The sequence below is a fragment of the Microplitis demolitor genome, chromosome 2, assembly GCF_026212275.2.
Source record: "Microplitis demolitor isolate Queensland-Clemson2020A chromosome 2, iyMicDemo2.1a, whole genome shotgun sequence".
NCBI lineage: Eukaryota > Metazoa > Arthropoda > Insecta > Hymenoptera > Braconidae > Microplitis > Microplitis demolitor.
Window position 1 is genome coordinate 1,193,697 of NC_068546.1, and position 21,672 is coordinate 1,215,368.

General features: G+C 30.2%; 1 protein-coding gene across 10 annotated transcripts; it reads left to right on the top strand.

Annotated features, from left to right (window-relative positions):
- Positions 1 to 41: 41 nt before the first annotated feature.
- Positions 42 to 17,262, top strand: LOC103580379 (liprin-alpha-1). 10 transcript variants are annotated; one of them, XM_008562104.3, is made up of 21 exons: positions 47 to 309; positions 610 to 687; positions 772 to 1,396; positions 3,373 to 3,474; positions 3,562 to 3,726; positions 3,823 to 3,897; positions 4,647 to 4,772; positions 5,288 to 5,482; positions 6,389 to 6,676; positions 6,737 to 6,862; positions 7,100 to 7,280; positions 7,708 to 8,078; positions 8,886 to 9,311; positions 9,566 to 9,661; positions 10,489 to 10,712; positions 10,838 to 11,126; positions 11,184 to 11,341; positions 11,411 to 11,887; positions 13,088 to 13,244; positions 14,325 to 14,441; positions 14,515 to 17,261. In XM_008562104.3, the coding sequence occupies exons 3-21, from the start codon at positions 1,148 to 1,150 to the stop codon at positions 14,602 to 14,604; spliced, it is 3,912 nt and encodes a 1,303-aa protein (XP_008560326.1). In that variant the 5' UTR covers positions 47 to 309; positions 610 to 687; positions 772 to 1,147; the 3' UTR covers positions 14,605 to 17,261. The 10 variants fall into 10 exon arrangements, with proteins under 10 accessions (XP_053598939.1, XP_008560326.1, XP_053598935.1 ...); XM_053742960.1 differs by having other exon boundaries at positions 48 to 309; positions 6,737 to 6,880; positions 7,124 to 7,280; XM_053742963.1 differs by having other exon boundaries at positions 48 to 309; positions 8,886 to 9,176.
- Positions 17,263 to 21,672: the final 4,410 nt, after the last annotated feature.

Below are 21,672 nucleotides of genomic sequence, written 5' to 3' on the forward strand. Positions count from 1 at the left end.
CCCTTACGTCACACACGCGCATACACAATAACCAAGATGGCCGTCGCGGTATTGAAAATGGAGTAGTGTAGAAGACTGGGCGGTAGTAATACCTGTAGGTGTGTCAGTTGCGCGGTTTTCCGCGGTTTTTACCGTGATAACGTGACCGGATACCGCCACATTTACTTTATATAAATAAGTTTTTTTTTTTTTTCATATATTATTATTATTATATCATAAATTAATTTTATTATTTTATAAATATCCATATATTTATAAATATTTTTTAAAACCCGCTATTCATAACGAACGAGAGCACACGTCTCTGCTGTGAGTTACATTCACATATATCTGTATATAAATATATATATATATATATATATATATATATATATACTAAATTTAACATATATATTTTCATTACTACCCCCCATTGTAATGTAATTAGTAAACATATACAAAAATTTTACTTTCATCAGTAATTACTCCAAAAATCTGTCACTTTATTTTTTATTTTCACTCCATTTAAATTTCATCTGATAAAAAAATTTTTTTTGCCCCGGGTATCGGTGACAGATTTTGTAATTTTTTTTTTTTATCAATTAATTTTTTTTTCTTTTTATTTTGTAGATAATTGAGATTAGAAAAAAATCAGTGTGTGATTGCAGTAGGTGTGGTGTCTTATGTAAAGAAGAGATTTATTTACTTGTAATTTCTAATAAAATATATATGTACATACATATATGTATAAATGTTGTGTGAAAAGTAATAAAAATTAATTTTGTTGTAAAGTGGGCAGTAAAAGATGGGCGATTGGATCATCAGTTGGCAAATCCATCAAGATTTTACATCAGATTTAATCACAGTCACTGATAAATCATCATCATCATCATCATCATCATCGGAATCATCAAAAGTCGGTGTAAAATTAATAACGTCGAGTGGTAATTGTAATAGTATTGAACATCACCGGCAGCAGACACTCAAGATCCCTTTTATTTCTTCAATTTATTCAACAGAGACACAAGAATTTAACCAATGACGTATTGGTCATATAGAGATAGACAATTAATGAATTACATGTTTATTTAAAAGCTAAACGTACTGTGACGTATTTATTATTTAAATAATTAGTTGTGTGTCTGTGCGTATGTCCTGAGTTATCAAAATGTGGAATATGATGTGCGATGTGATGCCAACGATCGCTGAGGACAGCATCAGCCAGAGAAGCTCACAGTTCTCTGGTGAAGATGCTAACTTCGAGCAGCTCATGGTCTCCATGCTCGACGAACGGGACAAACTCATGGACTCACTCCGCGAGAGCCAGGAGAGACTTCAAGAGGCCGAAGTCAGGCTTCAAGAAGTCGAAAAAGAACGCGATGCTCTCAATAGACAAATAAATGCCAACGTTCCTCAGGTACTTAGCACATTTACTTAATATTTTTTTCATTAGCATCCTCATTAATTTTGAAAGTACTCTTTATTTTACCTAAAGATAAAACGCTGTCGCAATCACGCTCTGCAGAATCCGTTGCAATGTTATCTTTCTTTTTTTTTGTTGCATGTAATGTAGCTCGGGGCATATTTTTAAAAATGGAATGTTGGAATTAAATAGTAGATTGTAATGCAGTGGGATAGGAAAAAAAACGTCATATCATCATGAGCACGTGGGGGGTTTTGCGGGTGGTCGTGATACCACCGACGAATGAATGCAATTGTATACAATACGTGAAATTAAATACCAATATAAATATATACATATGTATATATGTATAATATATATGTGTATGTATATAAATGTATGATATATATGACGAAATAATTATGCAATTATTTATTATGAATACATACATGATTACATATGAAGATGTGAGGGCGTTAAAAAGTTGTAAGATTGAGTATATATTTATATATATATATGTATGTAAAATATGTAAACGCGTGTGGTTAGAACCTACGGCGAGGATAAAGGCAACGGCGATGGTTACGGTGACGGCGGATAGGTGAGGTGAGTCGTTGACGGTACGACGGTGATTATAGAGAGCACGGTTGAGGTGTGCGGTGCGTGCGACGTCGGGTAAATGAGATGATTGGTTGTACGCAAGAGAGAAACTGACCGATCAATAGCCTACTACCACAACCACCACTAGTACAACCACCTACTCGACGGTTTACTCGTCTGCTGTCGTCTACTCTCGTCGGCGACGACCCCGGGCGCATGAATGAACCTCACCTTATACTCCACGTTACTTCTATCGCTGCTTTATCTCCTTCTCTTTTTATCTCCGATTACACTAAAGTTGTACCAACAACTTTTATTACTGTCAATCGTACTACGATATATATAAATATAAACCTATTGTTTTATTTTATGTTATTTTATTTAATGAGATGAAGTTTTTTTTTGCGATTTTGTAGTCGTAGTTTTGGTCCTGGGGTTGACAAACTCTGAGATAATTAGAAGAGCGGGCTCTGAAATTGATAGGGATAGAAAATTTATAAGATTTATGACAATATATATAAATTTTTACCAAATTTTTATATGATCCTTAAGTTAACAGACAATTAGTAATTTTTTGATTTTTTTTTTTTTTTCAGTAAATAAATTACAAAAAAAACGAAAACTAAAAATATGCACATGTAGAAAATTTCAAAAACTACAGGTGCAATTTTTTAAAATATTTATTTTTTTATAATTTGTTGTTTAAAAAGAAGTCCAAAAATTATTGGACGTCGGCTAATCAGTATCATAATTTCTATTAATTTTTTGAGACCGCGAATTTCGAATAATTATGAGTTTTATTTAAAAATATATGAATTTTTATATATCTATTTGTATACATTTTGCAAAATTATCAGTTTTATCTGAATATATTTGAATTTTTACGAGAATAAAAATTTGAATGCAGTCTGTTAATTTTTTGAGACCGCGAATTTTTAAAATTTATCAGTTTGATCTCAAAATACCGGAATTTTTACCAAAATAAAAATTGGGATATTAACAATTCATTTTTTTAAGCCGCGAATTTTCAAAATTTTCAAAATTTATCAGTTTTGTCTCAAAATATTTGAATGTTTACAAAAATATAAATTATAATTCTATTAATTGGTTTTTAAAAACCGCGAATTTTAAAAATTTTTAAAAATTGATCATTTATAGACTTGTTATAAAAATTATAGGAATCAAAAATTTAAAAAATTCTAGTTTGGTAGCTAATTTCTCTTCAAACTTTCTAATCGAACAATTTAATTGATTTCTACAAAAAGTACATTTAGAAAACCATTTTATTAATTCTATGAAGACTTAAAACTTTAAAACTGTTTTTAAAAAATCTACTTTCCATTTTTTTCGCTCCATTTTAAATGAAAAAATTGATTATTTTTTCTTGACAGGAATTTTCTCAACTGACGAAAGAATTATCAGCAGCACGTGAAAGTATACTTGAGCGTGAAGAAGAAATATCGGAATTGAAAGCAGAACGTAATAACACTCGGGTATGATAATAATAATAATTTTCTATATATATTTACATAAATAAAGTAATTGTTATTACATATTACTTATAAAAATAATTTAAACAGCTACTACTTGAACATCTGGAATGTCTAGTATCAAGACACGAAAGATCTCTCAGGATGACGGTGGTGAAGAGACAAGCGGCTGCACAATCCGGAGTGTCGTCCGAGGTCGAGGTACTCAAGGCACTCAAGAGTCTCTTCGAGCATCACAAGGCTTTGGATGAAAAGGTCTGTTTTTACCTAGTGTTATTATTATTATTATTATTTGTCTTTACTTAGCGTCACGTAATTTTTATAAAACTTATTTTGTTTATTTTAACGTAGGTCCGAGAACGATTAAGAGTCGCGCTAGAAAGAAATACAAGCCTGGAGGAAGAACTTGCGCGGACCAAAGATGAGGTAAATAAAATACTCAACTTATATATGTATATATAAATATATATTAGACTGATCCAAAAAAATCGACTATTTTTTTTCACATTTTTTTATTTCCTATTTAAATAAAATAGAAAAAAATTTAAGTTTGGAATTTTTTACCTCGGTAATGGCTTATTGTACAGATAAGCTCGAGTTATAACTTTGTAGAGAATTGAACGCTCTACAAAAAAAGTCTCTTATCATTTTTTGATAAACTCATCTGTTCAAAAGTTATCGGAGCTTGAAGTTAAATTTCCAGTAAATTTCGAGATCTTTTTAATTTTCCAACGAAACTATTAGACTTATCAGAAAATGTCAAAGAACCTTTTTTGTAGAAAATTTTATTTCTGACAAATTATCTCTGATAAAGTTTTTCAAAATTCCGCTTTGTTTTCTAGTTATTTACATTTTAATGTCAATCTCTTAAAAAAATAGTGTTCTGATCGATTTCCAGATCTTGACATTTAAATGACAATAACTAGAAAACAATGCGGAATTTTGAAAAAGTTTATTAGAGATAATTTGTAGGGAATAAAATTGTCTACAAAAAAGGTCCTATGACATTTTCCGATAAGTCTAATAGTTTCGATGGAAAAGTAAAAAGATCTTGAAATTTTGTATAAATTCGTCTTTAAGCTCCAATAACTCTTGAACAGATGGGGAAGAAGACTAAGATTTTCTCAATAGATAGTCTCATGTATATTTATATATTAATTCATTTAAACCAACAGTTACAGCAATATAAAGCCGCCGGTTATCAACCCGGTTCGTCATCCTCATCATTAAAAACTCTGGAAGATAAACCCAAAGAAAATGGGCAATTGGACGAACAACAGCAGCAACAATTGCAAAACAAGGTATCATTGCTTACATACCTGACACATGACAGTAATCATGAAAACAATTTTAATTACACTCATACACCCATAGCACAATATTTAAAACAATTCATCAGCATCATTATTCACAATCATTTTTTTTGGCCAATCGGTTGCGGTTCTATTGACATAAAAATACTAAATTAACATTAAAATTCATATTAATACGGGCAATAACCTTCCGCATGTACTAATAAATAATAAATGTAAGGCAATGGAAGCGGGTTGTGCTTGCATGTTATTACGATTTCATTTTGCATGAATCATAGCTACGTCTCATAGAGTCACTTTATTTTATTTTTTAAATTATTTTCATAAATGCGCATGTGTGATCATGATAATTAACAAATAAATTGAGCATTGAACATGTAAATGAAGAAATAAAAAAATCAAGACCAAGGTGTTGGGATGTAATGTTGGTTTTTGGGTTTAAATCATCAGTTTTAAGTAAACGGTTGGTTAAATTTTGAATATCGTATTATATGATGGGACAGAATGAGGATCAGGAGACAATAACTCTGGAGGAAGGTGAACATGAACCGAGTAAACGAGTAGGTGATCAAAGTGATCATGATATTGCTGAGGAGAAGACTGTGGAGACTGTCGAGGATGAAAGTAGACTCAGCAACGGCGATGCTATTGATGAGGATCCAGTTGCTGTCGATTTGCAGGCTACCCTTGATAAGCAGGTATGACGGGGAGAAAAGTCCGTGTCGGTCCTCGGTAGTTTTCCAGAGGAATAAATTTATTATTTTAATCGTTTGGTTTATTTATGTCAGTGTCATTCCATACACAGGTACACGATCTTATTTAATGTGTACAGTGCTCAAAGATATTATTTTAAGTCCAAGTGCATGTACTATTTTTTTTTTTTTTTAAAGAACTAAAAAAAATTTTTTTAAAGAAATTTTTTTGAAAAAATTTTGAGAAAAGAGTTATGAAGTAGGATTTTTAAAAGATTTTTTTATAAGAATTCTGAAAAGATTTATTGAAAAAGATTTTCGAAAGATTTTTTCAAAATATTTTTTAAGTAGGATTTTTGAAAAATTTTTTCAAAAGAATTTTTAAGAGATTGATTGATAAGATTTTTTGAAAAAATTTATTGAGAATAATTTTTGAAAAAATTCTGAGTATATTTTTTAAAAAGAATTTTGATAAGATTTATTGATAAGAATTTTCGAAAAGATTTTTTAAAAAGAGTTTTTAAAAGATTTTTTTTTAAATAGAAATTGCACAATAGAATTTTTATTTTTTTTTTTATTTAATTACTATTTATAATAAAAATGAAATAATAATAAAAATATATAAATACCTAAATATATAGAGCATGTGATGGAATGATTATAATTTAAAATTTAAATAAGAATAATTAATATTTATATTTATTATTTACGTGTAACACTTCCCGTATTGCCGAACATGGCGATTAATCCAAAAAGAATAAAAAAAAAATTTTTTTCTTTATAAAAAAAAATACACGGACACGATATCGCACACTTTTAAACGCACAATGTGAAGACACTACTTTTGAACAGTATGTTGAGTAAAATTTAAAAAAAATTAACGATTGTTCTAATGGTGCAAAAAAATTTTAGAATTCAGAAATCGCCACGTGGCAACGAAGGGTAGGAGAGCTCAGCGGGCGTGTTGCTGAGTTAGAAGAGACTTTGAATAAGACACAAAAAGAGTTTATGAAGACCCAAGAAGCGAATAATAAATTGCAACGCGACCTGAGAGAAAATGTCGCTCAGAAAGAAGACCAGGAAGAGAGAATAGCGACTCTGGAAAAAAGATATTTGAATGCGCAGCGGGAATCTACCAGCGTGCATGATTTGAATGAAAAACTCGAACAAGAATTAAAGCACAAGGAAGATCAGCTCAAGGTATTTATTTAATTTTGAATTTTAAAACCGGGCTTGAGTAAAAAAAAAAATTTTTTCCAGTTACAAGAAAAGAAAATCGCAGCAATCCAAGAAAAATTAGAACTCGCAGAACAAAAGTTAGCGCAGTATGCTAAATTACCTGAGATGGAGGAACAATTGAAGCAGAGGATGGAGGCACTGACGCAGGTGAGGAGGCCCAACCAGGTACGCAGGGAATTCATATATCGCCACATAGATAAAAAAAAAAAGAAAGAAAGAAAATTGTTCATTTTCATATTTCATTCTTTCATTTTATCATTTTTTGATTTCGTTTAAAAAAATATGAGCCTGCCTATTATTAGTTAATTAATCAATTAATTACTGATTAAATGATTAATTAAAAATGAAAGATAATGAGTTATGATATTTAATAATAAAGAACAGATTTGTGATGTATTAAATAAGCAGGCGCAAGAAAAACATGGCAGCGCTGAGGATAGAATACAAAGACTGGAAACTCAATTAGAAGAAAAGAATGGAGAGGTGATGCGTCTTAATCAGCGTTTGAAGATGAATGAAGAGCACAATACACGGCTAAGCAGTACTGTTGATAAATTATTGTCAGGTAATTTAATTTTAATTATAAATTTTAAATAAAAATTATTTAGTTTTTAATTTTTAATTTGCTAGACTCATTTAGAAGATTTTTTTAAAATTATTTTTAAAAGACTCGTTAAAAGAATTTTTTGAAAAGAATTTTTGTAAAAAATTTTCAATCGATTTTTTTAAAAATCTTTTGTAAAATGATTTTTGAAAGAAATATTAATTGATTTTTTTAAAATAATTTTCAAAAAACTTTTTTAATGAAATAAAAAAAAAAGTTTTCAATAAAAATTGCGCAGTAGAATCTTGACTAATTTTTTGAAACTTCCCGCCTAAAATTTAAAATTTTTGAAAAAAGGAAAGTTATTGGTGTCGGCCCGATTTTCGAAAATTGATAAATAAAAATAATAAATACTTGCATTTATTATATATAATTTTTGATTTGCTAGAATCAAATGAAAGACTGCAAGTGCATTTGAAAGAAAGAATGCACGCACTGGAGGAGAAAAATGCGCTGACCCAAAACTTGGAAAAAATGCGTAAAATAGCTGAAGATTTGCAAAATGAAAAAGATGAATTGATTAAAGAATTGACTAAAGCGAGATTAGAAATAGACAGCGTCAAACGTCAAATGTTGCAGCAAGAAATAGCATTTAATATTCAACAGACTGATGCACTGACACGTAGTTTATCACCAAATGCCGTGACGTTAGTTGAACCAGCGTCATCTTCCAGAAGTGCTAGTCACAGTAGCTTTGATACTCATTCATTACCAAGACGTGCTACTGGTAAACGGATTATTGATGATGATTCCGCAAAGGTAATGTTTGAAAATAATAATAATTTATCTTTCAATGATACTCGCTGTTATGTTGACATCAGATTTTTTTTTTATTTATGCCGTCAATCGAAACCTTCGATTCATTTTCTTTAGAAATTTATCATCCATATATTAGTTTTTTTTTTTTTTTTTTTTTTAATAAGAAATTTAAAAAATGGCGCGTATTTAAGTAAAAATCTAATGGTCTGTTCGGATTCTCCGCTCGGCGCACTGGGTCGCTTGCAATATACCCGGGAAAATTTTAATTCATAATTAAATTTAATTAGTAGAGAAAAGTAAATTAATGAATTATTTTAAATATATATATACATATGTATTTTAAATATATTTATACATATGTATATATATATATTTAAAATAATTCATTAGTTATATATTTTTTGTTGTTTTATTTCTATTGGTGTGTTCGGATCCGCCACTCCAGGGTAATTTGATGCTTTTTTCGCACACGAAATTAACATTAATTTCTATTAATTAATGATCGATTTGTAATAGTAAGATTCGTTTTACTTAAATTTAACTTTAATCAATACACTGATAATTAATACATTTTTTTTTTAATTGGTAATTCACTTTTTTTCTACTAATTAAATTTAATTATGAATTAAAAATTTTCCCGGGTATATTGCAAGCGCCCAGTGCGCCGAGTGAAGAATCCGAACAGACCATAAAATTTTCTACTCTTATTTTTAAAAATTCAAACAGTCAAAAATTGGCGCGTAATTGAGTGAAATTTAAAATAAAATTCCCAGCTCGTTAAATAATAATAACAAAAATGAATTTCAGAGTTACGTAGCTCGCACATTAGCAGAACAAGAGTGGGAAAAATTACAGCAAGCCCACGTGCTGGCAAATGTACAGCAAGCATTTGACGTATCAAGCGATGCAGAAGTAGACGGCGACAACGAAAGTTTGTTCAGCTCAGCTGCAGACATGATCAGCCCATCTGATCAAACAGACGCCCAGACACTCGCGATGATTCTCCAAGAGCAACTCGACGCAATAAACATCGAGATACGATTGATACAAGAAGAGAAACAGAGTACCGAAGCACGTGCCGAAGAATTAGAATCACGAGTAGGTAGTCTGGAGCACATGAACCTATTGTCACGTGGTCGTAGTCACGAGCGTGCTTCTCCACCACTGAGCGGTCGGTCAACACCCAAATCTCATCACAGTCCCAATCGCGATTATCTCCATAAATATCATACTGTAAGATATTTTATTTCAAATTCATTTTTAATCATCAGTTGATGTTATTGCCAACACTCCTAGTCCTCGTCCTGGTCCGGGTCCTGGTTTTAGTCCTGGTTCTGATCCTAGTCCTAATCCTGATCCTATCCAATAGATTTACGGTTTTATTCACGACTGTCAATAGGAATGTGTGTTAATTGCAAGAGTGAATGTCCTTTTTGTTGTCCTTAAGGATTCATAAAACCTTTTGGGATGGGTATGGGTTGTTACAGGCACCAGCCTCAATGTCACCTGCGCATCTTCATCAATATGCATCTTCATTGGCTAGCCCATCGGGACAACTGTCTGAGTCTTTGCCTGCCAGCCAGGTTCGTGTTCATTTCCCACTCACTCTCACTATCACTCACTCACACTCACTCTCTCTCTCTCTCTCTCTTCAATTAATTACAGCTCGCACACAAGCGTCAGACATTTCCTCTTCACCGAATTCTTAAACCAACACACTGTTATTGTAATTTTTTTTTTTTTATTTGTTTATTTATTTATATTCAATCACACATGTGATAATAAATAAACAGAATGGGAGATTATATTTGTGTGGATGTGTGGATTTATTTGCTGAATGCGACACTCACGCTTAATACAAGTGCATGTTAATGTTAGTCAGTACATATTGTGTTAAATTGATAATTTTATTAATGTTGGGGTGGCGCGAAAAAAATTTATTAATTTTTTTTTTTAATCGGATGAAAAGTTTCAATTTTTTAGAACTTGCGGGAGATTCAATTTTTGTTTTACTTCAAAAATCTAGATTTTGGAAAATATTTTGATGTCAAGTTTGTAGATAATAATTTTTTTTCCATAAAAATTTCATATTTTTTAAAAATCCCGGAAAATTTTTAAAAATCAGTTTTTTCAGAAAATTAAATAAAAATCAATATTTTGATGTCAATTTATTAGATGAATAATTTTCCATTAAAATTTTGAATCTTTTAAAAATCATATTTGAAAAGGCATTTTTGATGTCAAGTTTTCAGATAATTTACTTTTCATAAAAAATTTACACGTTAAAAATCCCGGGAAATTTTTGAAAATTAAAAAAAACCTTATTTTTTTTCTGGGTAATCCTGATTTATATAAATATATACAGACATATATATAAAACGTATAAACACAAAGGACAATATATTTATAGTTACAGCTGTCAGGTGAAGAATTGCACTCCGTTAACGAGCGCGACGGTAGCATGGGCGGTGGAATGAACAGCGGGCTAAGTATGAATAATGACGCAGCATCTCCATCAACAGCCAGATCCATAAGACTCGAACGTGTCGTCCAGGCACTAGCGCACAGCCAAGAAGAATTACGGAGACGCACAGGTCATACCGGATTTCCCAATGCCGGTTATCCGACCCACAGGTTCGCACTAATCCTCTAATTATTTACTTTAATCCGCTAACCTAGAACTAGACAAAAGTAGCTTATAATAATTAGAAGTAGGCATAGAAATAGAACTAGAGACTAGATTAGTGCTACATGCTTAGCAGGCATGGGCATCATAACAACGGCACGCTGAATTGTGGGACACCACCTTCACCGTTGTCTTCACGTCATAGCAGCCAGGACAGTTTACACAAAAACAACTACATCGGAATGTCCTCCAGTGGAATGAGTCATCCAGGTGTTGGTTTACCACTGGGTCAGCTGTCAAGTTCTCACTTGCAAATGCAGGCCAGCGGCATGAGCCCTGCTACTGCTGCCGCTGTTGCTGCTGCTCAGAAAAAGAAGGGAATCAAAAGTAGTCTTGGAAGATTCTTCAGTAAAAAGGACAAGGTATCAGTTGATTTTTTTTCCACTTTAATTTTTAATTAATCAATAAATAAATTTCAGATTAAATCCAAGGACAATTCAATGGGAGCTGATATGGCTGGATTTGGTCCTGGTGGCGCGAGTACACCAGCAGATCCAGATTATGGTGACAGTGTCACTGTAGTTGGGACACAATTGAGTGGCAGTAAGACTGATTTTGATCGTAGGAAAAAGAAAAGGTTAATTATTTACTTAAATATATGATAGATATATCAATGAATAAATAAATTATAATTATTCTGTAACAGCATGTTGGATTCGTCGCGACATGAACTACTGGCAGAGGCAATGAAAGCCGGAACGCCATTCGGACTATGGAATGGACCGACAATTGTCGCCTGGCTGGAACTGTGGGTCGGTATGCCCGCTTGGTACGTCGCTGCATGTCGCGCAAATGTTAAAAGTGGTGCTATAATGAGCGCTCTGAGTGACACGGAGATACAGCGCGAAATAGGAATTAGCAATCCGTTGCATCGACTGAAATTACGACTGGCAATTCAAGAAATGGTGTCGCTGACCAGCCCATCGGCTCCTAAGACCTCGCGCACGACATTGGCCTTTGGTGACATGAACCATGAATGGATCGGCAACGTCTGGTTACCGAGTCTTGGGTTACCGCAGTACAGATCAACGTTCATGGAGTGCCTTGTCGATGCACGGATGCTTGATCATCTTAACAAAAAGGACTTACGTGGTCAGCTGAGAATGGTTGACAGTTTCCACAGGTTTGTATTTTTTTAAAATTAAATATTCATGGATACACCATTTGTTTATTTACAGTCGACTTTGTTGCACCATAAGCCTGTATTTTATAAGTCTCTCCTCGCGAAATTGATATTTTGTTTAGACAAAACCCATTGAAGCTTACTAAATCTTACTAAATCCGATGTATGACAGTATTTCTGTGTGCGTCATTCCCATCATAATCGGCACCTGGCTAAAATTCCCGGTAATAAATTTATCTACCGAACATTTGGTAAGAAATGGAGACCCTGCTATTTCAGGATCTTCAATTGTCGGGGTCATGTAGGGCACGAAAACCAATTGGAAAATTTACTAAATTACTTTGGTTCCTTTAGACGCGACTATAAGTGAAAATACTTGCGTTTGCGAGATTGGCGACAGCCAGGACAAAATCATCTGCAGAAAAAGTGTAAAATTTTTGCAACATTAATGACGCGTCTGTTGTATCTATTCCGAGGTATCTACCAATAGCGAAACCGCGAGATACTGCTTCGGGTAGAGGAATGAACCCCCAGCGATTCAAAGGAGATCCGCTCATAGCTATCGCTGATTGGAATAATCCAGCTGATGAATCAGAAAGCACATGGTACAAAGTACAAACAGAACCAGCACTCTGTCCAAAAATCGTAACTCTCTTAGGATTTCCACCAAAATTATTGATATTTTGTCTAACCCACTGAGGCGCAAAGTTTTGGTCCTTCAAGCCGGCATTCCCGGTAGCATTTCTGTGATTGAGAGACAGGAACCCCAATGCTCCAAGGCGATAATTCATCGCAACGACCACCATGTCTTCTTCAATTAAAAAATCGGGCCCATATGACTCGGGACTACTGAACCCGCTTTCAAAACCTCCTCCGTAAATCCAAACCGTTACCGGCCGTAACTTTGTGTCCCAGATCTAAAGTAAATAAAAAAAAGTTAGTAATAAAATCTAATCATCGACTTTAGATGCTACACTTATTGCAATTACTTTCGGTGTATAAACATTCAAATAAAGACAGTCTTCATTTCCAACAACAGACCCATTGATAATATTCAATTGCGGACAATCATTTTTATGCTCCGTTGCCTGATAGATTCTGTCCATGCGACAAAAAAAATTTCCTTACGTTTTAAATCAGGCTCATGACAAGTCGGCTGTATTGATACAGTTTTTATTTATTTAAATTTGTTTATTTTAGAACAAGTCTTCAATATGGAATTTCATGTTTGAAACGATTGAATTATGATAGACAACAACTGGAAGACAGAAGACGAATGGCTGAGAGTGCGAATGTTGATGTTATAGTATGGAGTAATGATCGTGTTATTAGATGGGTTCAATCAATTGGTCTTAAGGTATTTTATTATTTTAAATTTAACATTTTAAATTACACGTCTGTGAAATTATAAAAATCTTATAGACATTTTGATCCCAGTGTTAAAAAAACTGCCACAATTTATTTGAATTAATTCCTAATAGATTTCTTACCTCTACAAATCTTAATCTTGACATGAAATTTTTATTTTGCTTAAAAAAAACCCGCGAAATTTGTTTTTACTCAAGCGCGCCATTTTTTAAATTTGAATTCCCTAATTTTGAAATTTTCCCGCTCTATTGATAAATAATTGAGGGTGCCTAAGAGAGATCCGAACGAAAATGTAGCCAACCCAACAAATGCAAAAAAATTTAAAAGCAAAATTGGTCAATATCAAAGTATATATATTACACCAAATAAAGTACAAATCAAAATAAAAACTCTAAATTGATATGACACTGACACTTCAATCGTAAAATGTGATAATTGAACAAAAATCCAGTTACCAACATGAAAAAAACAAATAGTATGAATAACAAACTCTTTAAAAGTATCTAAGCTAAATTTTTCAAAAAAGAGACAATTCACATCACATCGAACAAAAACTCAACCGTCGGTAAAGTAAATCTTTGTAGGAACTGACTAACTAGGTAATCAAGTCTTAAGCTATTATGGAATTTAAAAAATTTTTTTATAATTTTAAATTATTATAAAATGCTTAAATGTTATAAAGTAATTAATAATAAATTAGTCTAAAGAAAACCATTTGAAAAATTTTGCAAATACATAAATTTTTTAATTACATTTTTTATATAAAAATACAATTACATAATTAGTTATAAGATGATCAATTTAGAGTTTTTATTTTGATTTGTACTTCATTTAGTGTAATATATAAGCTGTGGAATGTATATACTTTGATATTGACCAATTTTGCTTTTAAATTTTCTTGTATTTGTTGCGTTGGCTACATTTTCGTTCGGATCTCTCTTAGGCACCCATAATTGACGGTATCAATTGACAGAGAGCGGGAAAATTTGAAAAATTAATTAAAAATAGTCTGGGATCAAGATAACATCTGGTGTAATTTAAAAATTAATAAATTTATTTAAATTTCCAGGAATACGGGAACAATTTACTAGAATCTGGAGTTCATGGTGCTCTTATTGCACTGGACGACAGTTTCGACGCTAATTCATTTGCACTTACTCTACAAATACCAACCCAAAATACCCAAGTATGTATTTAAAATTTGAATTATTCGAATAATAAAAAGCGCGGGAAAATAAAAATAATTAAAATAATTACAGGCAAGACAATTATTGGAAATGGAATTTTCAAATTTACTTACCGTTGGCACGGAGAGGCATCCAGACGAATCAAACAGTTTGAAATCTTGATCAAATTTACCAGCCAGGCCATCATTACCACGCCATCATCAACCCCATCACGTCTAGTCTACCGCAGCTACTGTACCGCGCTGTACATTTAAAACTTACGGAGTAATTAATAATATAAAACAATACATAAATTTTAAAAGCGCCCGCGCTTTTTGAGTATCGATGCAGTGAGGGTAACGGTATTTTGTTTTTACTCGCAATCACTCGGCAGGTTCATATCAATTTACTTCATTATGAGTAAATTATTGATATCTATACAAATATATATATACATATATTTATAACGCGAGGGAAAATGGACAGCTAAATAATTTCTGACTTCTTTTTTAGTCTGCGGCCCATTTTACCCCTTTATATATATATTTATAAATATTGATATTTAAAGAAACGGAAGCACTCAGTGCTTTATATAATTAATATATTAATGTAATTTAATTATTATTAATATTAAAAAAAAAAAAAATATGAAACCGCTAATTAATGGTGAAAAAATATATCAAGTCGCATTCCTAGTATTGTAAATGATTTAACAAAATGTGGAAACGGAGAGAGAATAGATAAAAAATAATAATTAAATAAGTAAGAGTGCGTGTAAAAATAAAATAAAAAAATGAAGAAATCAAGACGGCAACTCCAAGTGACAATAATTCCATCGGGCTGAATTATTTATTTGTTGCTTTTTTTTAATCATTAAATAATAAATTAGTATCATAAATTTTTTCATCATATATAATAATAATAATAATGATAATTATTATTTTTAAAATTACCGTTGTATTATAAATCGTGTAACTTGAAGAATGCAAATGCGCACGCATCATAAATCGCACAAAAAAAAATAATCACTTAAATTATTAATAATTTTTAAATTGTGGCTCCATTGTGCCATTGAGTAAATGAAAATTTTCAGATTTAAATTTTGAATTTAAAATATAAATTTTTTTAACAGTAAAATAAGTGCGAGTTTATAAAAGTAAAAAAAAATAGTCTTGATACTTTACACAATCTCTGATTACATATTTATGTATCTACGATAATAAATAATAATAATAATAATTATAATAATAATTTATTAAATATATAGACAAATATGCATATGAAAAATGATGAAATGAAATTTAAGATACAACAAAACCATCGAGTATTCGTATTAAAAAAAAAAATGTTAACACAGGACAACTGTACTTTATACACATTATTATATTATTATTAATTAATTAATTAATTAATTAATGTGAGAAATTATTGAGAGTTATATTTAAAAAACGAGAGTGGGTATGCACAAGCACAATTATTAACTCTCGTTATTTATTTATTAGTTACCGATTAAATATAAATGAAAAAATGAGTAAAAATTTTTGAGTGTGTGCGTGTTATGATAATTAATAATTGGGCGGTTTAAATTCATAATCATTAAAACAATTATATAAATATTTGCATGAATATTTATAGTAGGATCCGAATAGTTTGTCATAACTAAATACATTACAATTTAATATTTATTAACTTTGACAACGTCGATGATTTGAATTTATTATTTCAAATAATTAATGAGTATTTGAATTTGAATTATACGCGGGAATAAATAATCAGATATGATCATATATGACCAGGTTTGAATTTAAGTATGGCTGTATGTGATCAGGTATAAGGTCATATATGAACACATGATCAGGGTTGAGCTCATGTGTGATCAGGTATGAGTTCATGTGTGACCAGATATGGGCTTATATGCGATCAGGTCGTATAAATTTATATATGATCATATGTAGTTATGTAGGATCAGATATACATACCTATGTAACGTTTGTAAGTATGAGTTCATATGTGATTAGGCAAGAGCTTTCATATGTTCAGATATGAGTTTACACGTGATCAGGCACGAACTTACATATGATCAGGTATGACTTTCCATGTGATCAGGCGCGTGTTCATATGTGATCGGGTATGAATTCATGTGTGATCAGGTACGAGTTTACATATGATCAGGATTTCATATGAGTTCATATATGATCAGATAAGAGTTTATGCCTGATCTTACATGAATTTAAACCTGATCAGATATAATCACATCAGCGCATTTTTATTGAATAGAATTCTTATAAAAATAATGAAATATAAAAAAAAATCATCGATAAGGTTATCGCGTCTTATAAAAAATCTATTATTTTATGCCTGCCTCTAAAAAAACTAAAAGAATTTAATCAAGTATATTATTATTATTAAAATAATAAATAAATAATATATTAAATGCGAATGAATGTGCGCGCATATAAAAAATTAAACATTTCTACGTAGATTCAAAATTATAAAAATAATAATAATAATAATAATAATAATAATAATAATAATAATAGTAATAATAATGATAATGATAATTATAATAATACGATTTAATCGCGGGCATTTTATACCGAAATAAAAAAATGATTAAAAAATACTAAACAGACTTATTAAGTGAAAAATATATACACGTGATGCACGTGGGTAATCTTGACTTGAGACATTTAAAAAATAATATATATATATATATAAATATATAAATATAAATATAAATATTTAAATAGACGTGATTAATTATGTGAATAAAAATAATTTTAAATAAATTGTCGCGGCTGTCGATCGATCGTATGTTTGACTTTACCATAAATTTATATATATATAAATATATAAATATATATATATATATATATATATATATATATATATATATATATATATATATAAATAAATGAATAAATTTTCATATGAAATGCATAATCCCATTAATTTTAAATTAATTGTTGTAAATAAATATATTTTTTTTTTTTTAGAAAAATTACAGTATTATAATTTTTTTTTTTTTTAATTGAATTTGTAGTACGCTTTTATAATACTAGTGGTGCCATCGTTGTTTATTTATAACTTATTAATTATTTAATTGACTTAATCAAAAATAAAATAAATTTATTGAATAATTAAATTTATTAATTAATCCCATATTAATATATTTCATATTTAATTAACAAATTAATTATTATTGTTATTAATAATAATTTTAAAATAAATAGACTTGACAAACGCACAATTGTGGCTTCGATCGATCGATGGTTTAAATTTTAAGCGAAGTATTTAAAAAGTAAATAAATATTATTACAATCGTGAGCGTATGATTGGTTAATTTTTTTAGGATAGTCAAAAATAATAATAATAATAATAATATTTGAGTGAATTAACACGTTAAAAATTTTGCGACAACGATCAAGCGAATTAGTCGATTTAATATTTAAAATAAACTTTTTAAAAATTAAACTAAATAAAGGAGAGAAGGCTAGTAGGGATAATTAATAATTTTTAAAAATATAAATATTAAAATGTAAACTACATTACACTGAGTGAAAAAAATATTATTTTATTACTTTACCAAATTTATTAAATTTTATTAAATTATTTATCAAAAAAATTTTTCGTAAAACTACGGAGAAATTCAATAAAATTTTTATTTAAAATTTTACTTGAGAATTTTTTTTTTAATTTTAAATTCTTTATTTCCAGATCCGTGCTTTTTTTTTTTAAATAAAAAATCCATTGACCATAAATTTACTAGTGTATCGAAGTGCAAAAGCCGTAGATCTAGTGTCTGTAGAACTCGGGTTCAAATCCCAATGTCGGTACCAGAATCCGCCACAGAAATTTAAATGACCCGCGAATTTTTAAATTTAAAAATAAATTACTGCCACAAAAATTTAATAAAATTCCTATTTACAACTGTAGTCTCTAAACTTTTTTTTTTAATTGCAATTTATTATTCCGCGTCTATTTTCTCTTTTTTCTTCCAATCAAAAAACAATCCATGAAAAATTCACGATTGTGACGAAGTGCGAAAGCCACAGGTCTATTACTCCGTAGAACTCGGGTTCGAATCCCAGCGCCGGTCTATAATTCCCCCATTGAAATTTAAATAATCCGCGAAATTTAAAATTATCAAAAATTTAAATTTGAAAATAAATTTTTTTCTGCTCAGTGTACTAAAGATGTGCCCCCGCAATGTTGTTATAATGATGTTGTTGTGTGATACTAAGAGTGTCATTGTTGTTGATTGTTCATTTTTTTTGTCCGCGCAAAAATATAGCCCTTAAAATCAACGTATCATTATCATCATGTCATAACGATTTATCATTATTATTTTATATCGATGAATATAAATAAATATATATTAAATAAATAAATAATTAATTAATTAACAATTGCTAAGTGCAACTTACCGAAATAATTGTATGTATGTATGAAATTATAAATAATTGTACGTAAATATTAAAACCAAATAATTTTTATACCAAAGACTTTTTTAAAATTCTCGCGCCATCTTCGTCATGAATTATTTAACTTTTTTTTTTTTTTATAAATAATTAAAAAAAAATATTTTTTTGTTTTTAGAAAGTGATACTAACATATCGTAATTTTTTATTTATTATTATAATTGTTTTTTATAAACTTTTTAAATCATGACTTTGATGATTGCGTTAAAAAAAAAAAAATTGGCTTGATAATTATTAATTATTAATTGTTATATTGATTAATGGGTAATGAGTGTGTATTAAAAAAAAATGAATTAATAAAATAATTATTTTATTTTTCGGGAGTTGTACAACAAGCAATACAAGTTGTAAATGAATCAAGTTATTTTAATCATCATAATTGTTAGTTTATATAATATATAGTGTGCTCTAGCGCAAAGAAATAAAAAAAAATACATTCCATATTACACACACATGAAAGATATAGAATGGCAACGAGTTGCAAAATAAATTATATAGAATAAAAATATTAATGATGAATAAATAAATAAATGAATATTGAAGAAATATATAATAGAAATTTATTCTGCAACTATGAATTGTAAGAAAATATTTAAATATGAATGATAGAGCATTTGTAATGGCGCGAATAAGTCTTGTACGACACGAACAAAACAAAAATTAACAAGAAACTAAAACATTGTAGCAAGCTTAAAATGCCTTCAATGTATTCAATTGTAAATATATACCATTGAACGCGAACATGATATACATTTTTATTTATATCTTTACCCATTTTTCGGTTTCATCTGTGGAAATTCTACTCGAACGTCACTGGTTCAGTCAATGGATTTTTGGCGGGAATTTAAAACCACTGGGTCATGAGCTTGGTCACGTGTGGTCATATGTGATCAGGTATTAATTCAAATCCGGTAATTTGTGATCAGACATACGATGAGTTCAAGTACAATCATATGTGACCCGGCATACATTCCAGTATGGTCATGTACGGATTTGAATTTGATCATATGTGACTAACTTCAAATTCCACTGTGGTCATATATGATCAGGTATGAATTTAAATATGGTCGTAGGTGACCAGGCATACATTTTTGTATGGTCATATATGATCATATGTGATCAGGTATTAATTCACATCCGGTCATTTGTGATCAGACATACGTATGAGTTCAAGTACAATCATATGTGACCCGGCATACATTCCAGTATGGTCATGACTAGCTTCAAATTTCACTGTGGTCATATGTGACCAGGTATGAATTTAAATATGGTCGTAGGTGACCAGGCATACATTTTTGTATGGTCATATATGATCATATGTGATCAGGTATTAATTCACATCCGGTCATTTGTGATCAGACATACGTATGAGTTCAAGTACAATTATATGTGACCCGGCATACATTCCAGTATGGTCATGACTAGCTTCAAATTTCACTGTGGTCATATGTGACCAGGTATGAATTTAAGTACGGTCATAGGTGACCAGGCATACATTTTTGTATGGTCATATATGATCATATGGGATCAGGTATTAATTCAAGTACGAGCATATACATGACCAGGTGTAAATTCCAGTATGATCATAAGTGACTGCAAAATATAGAAAATTTTTTTTATTTCTGTATCAAAATCTGATAAATTTTTAAATATGACAATTTAAAATAAATAGTTTATGAAAAATCAATCATTAAATCATCTGTTCTCATAAGAAATCTACGGAGTTCTGAACTCCGTCTCTTCCGCATTCTAATTTCTTCTTTGGACAATTTGTTCAGATGTTCAATTTCCATTGTCCTGTCATCAGCTATTTCAGATAATTTTTTGTACAATTCAGAGGTGGGTAAAATCAAACGATTAAAATGCCGACGATGAAGACGCAAAAGCTCGCATGTTTCAACGGCAACCGTTGAAACTTCCCGACGACGATTTTGAGGATTTATCAAACATCTTTCTCCAAAATGATCACCGTCCTCCAAATGGTAATGAAGCTGACAATTAAATTATCAGTTAATTGCAATTAAGTATTATTAAATAGTAAACATTTTAATTATTTAAGTTACTTTACTTCTTTGCCCATCGAATTGATAATCGCAACAGTTCCACTGGCTATTAAATACATACAGTCCCCTTCAGTGTTATATTTATAGATAACGTCATCTTTTAAATAAATTATCGGCTTCATAACAGCTAATTTGAATTTATTAATTAATCAATCAATTGATTTATAAATATGCCTAATTTATTTATTGCAAAACTTACTCATAATATTTGAAATTAGGCTTTTAGATAAATTATTAAACATTTTTGCAGATTCAAGTAATCCGTTATTTGAACGTATATATATTTCTTGTTTCAAATGATCTATAAAATTTTAATTATTTAAACTCAATTCATACATAAAATATTTTATACAGCTCAGAAAAAAATTAGCATGCATGATCAGGCATGATTTATGTAAGGGTATGCCTGATCATACATGACACAAATCTGATCATACACAATCATGCATGATTCATGCAAGGTATACCTGACCATGCATGACTAACGCAAAATCATGCAAAGTCATGCCTGATCATATATTCTTTATGCAAAGTCGTGCCTGATCATACATGATTTATGCAAAGTCATGCTTAATCTTACATGATTTATGAAAAGTAATACATGATTATGCGTGACCAGGTGTAATTCATGTGAAGCTATGCCTGATCATGCATGATCATATGTAATTCATATAAATTTATGCAAAGTAATGCGCGATCATACATGA

Bases quoted from the DNA above. Each gene is read 5' to 3' on its own strand.
- LOC103580379 (XM_008562104.3), top strand. From the start codon at position 1,148: ATGTGGAATATGATGTGCGATGTGATGCCAACGATCGCTGAGGACAGC. The intron at 9,662-10,488 runs GTTCGTGTTCAT...ATATATTTATAG, and splicing joins AGTCTTTGCCTGCCAGCCAG to TTACAGCTGTCAGGTGAAGA. The intron at 14,442-14,514 runs GTATGTATTTAA...AAATAATTACAG, and splicing joins TACCAACCCAAAATACCCAA to GCAAGACAATTATTGGAAAT.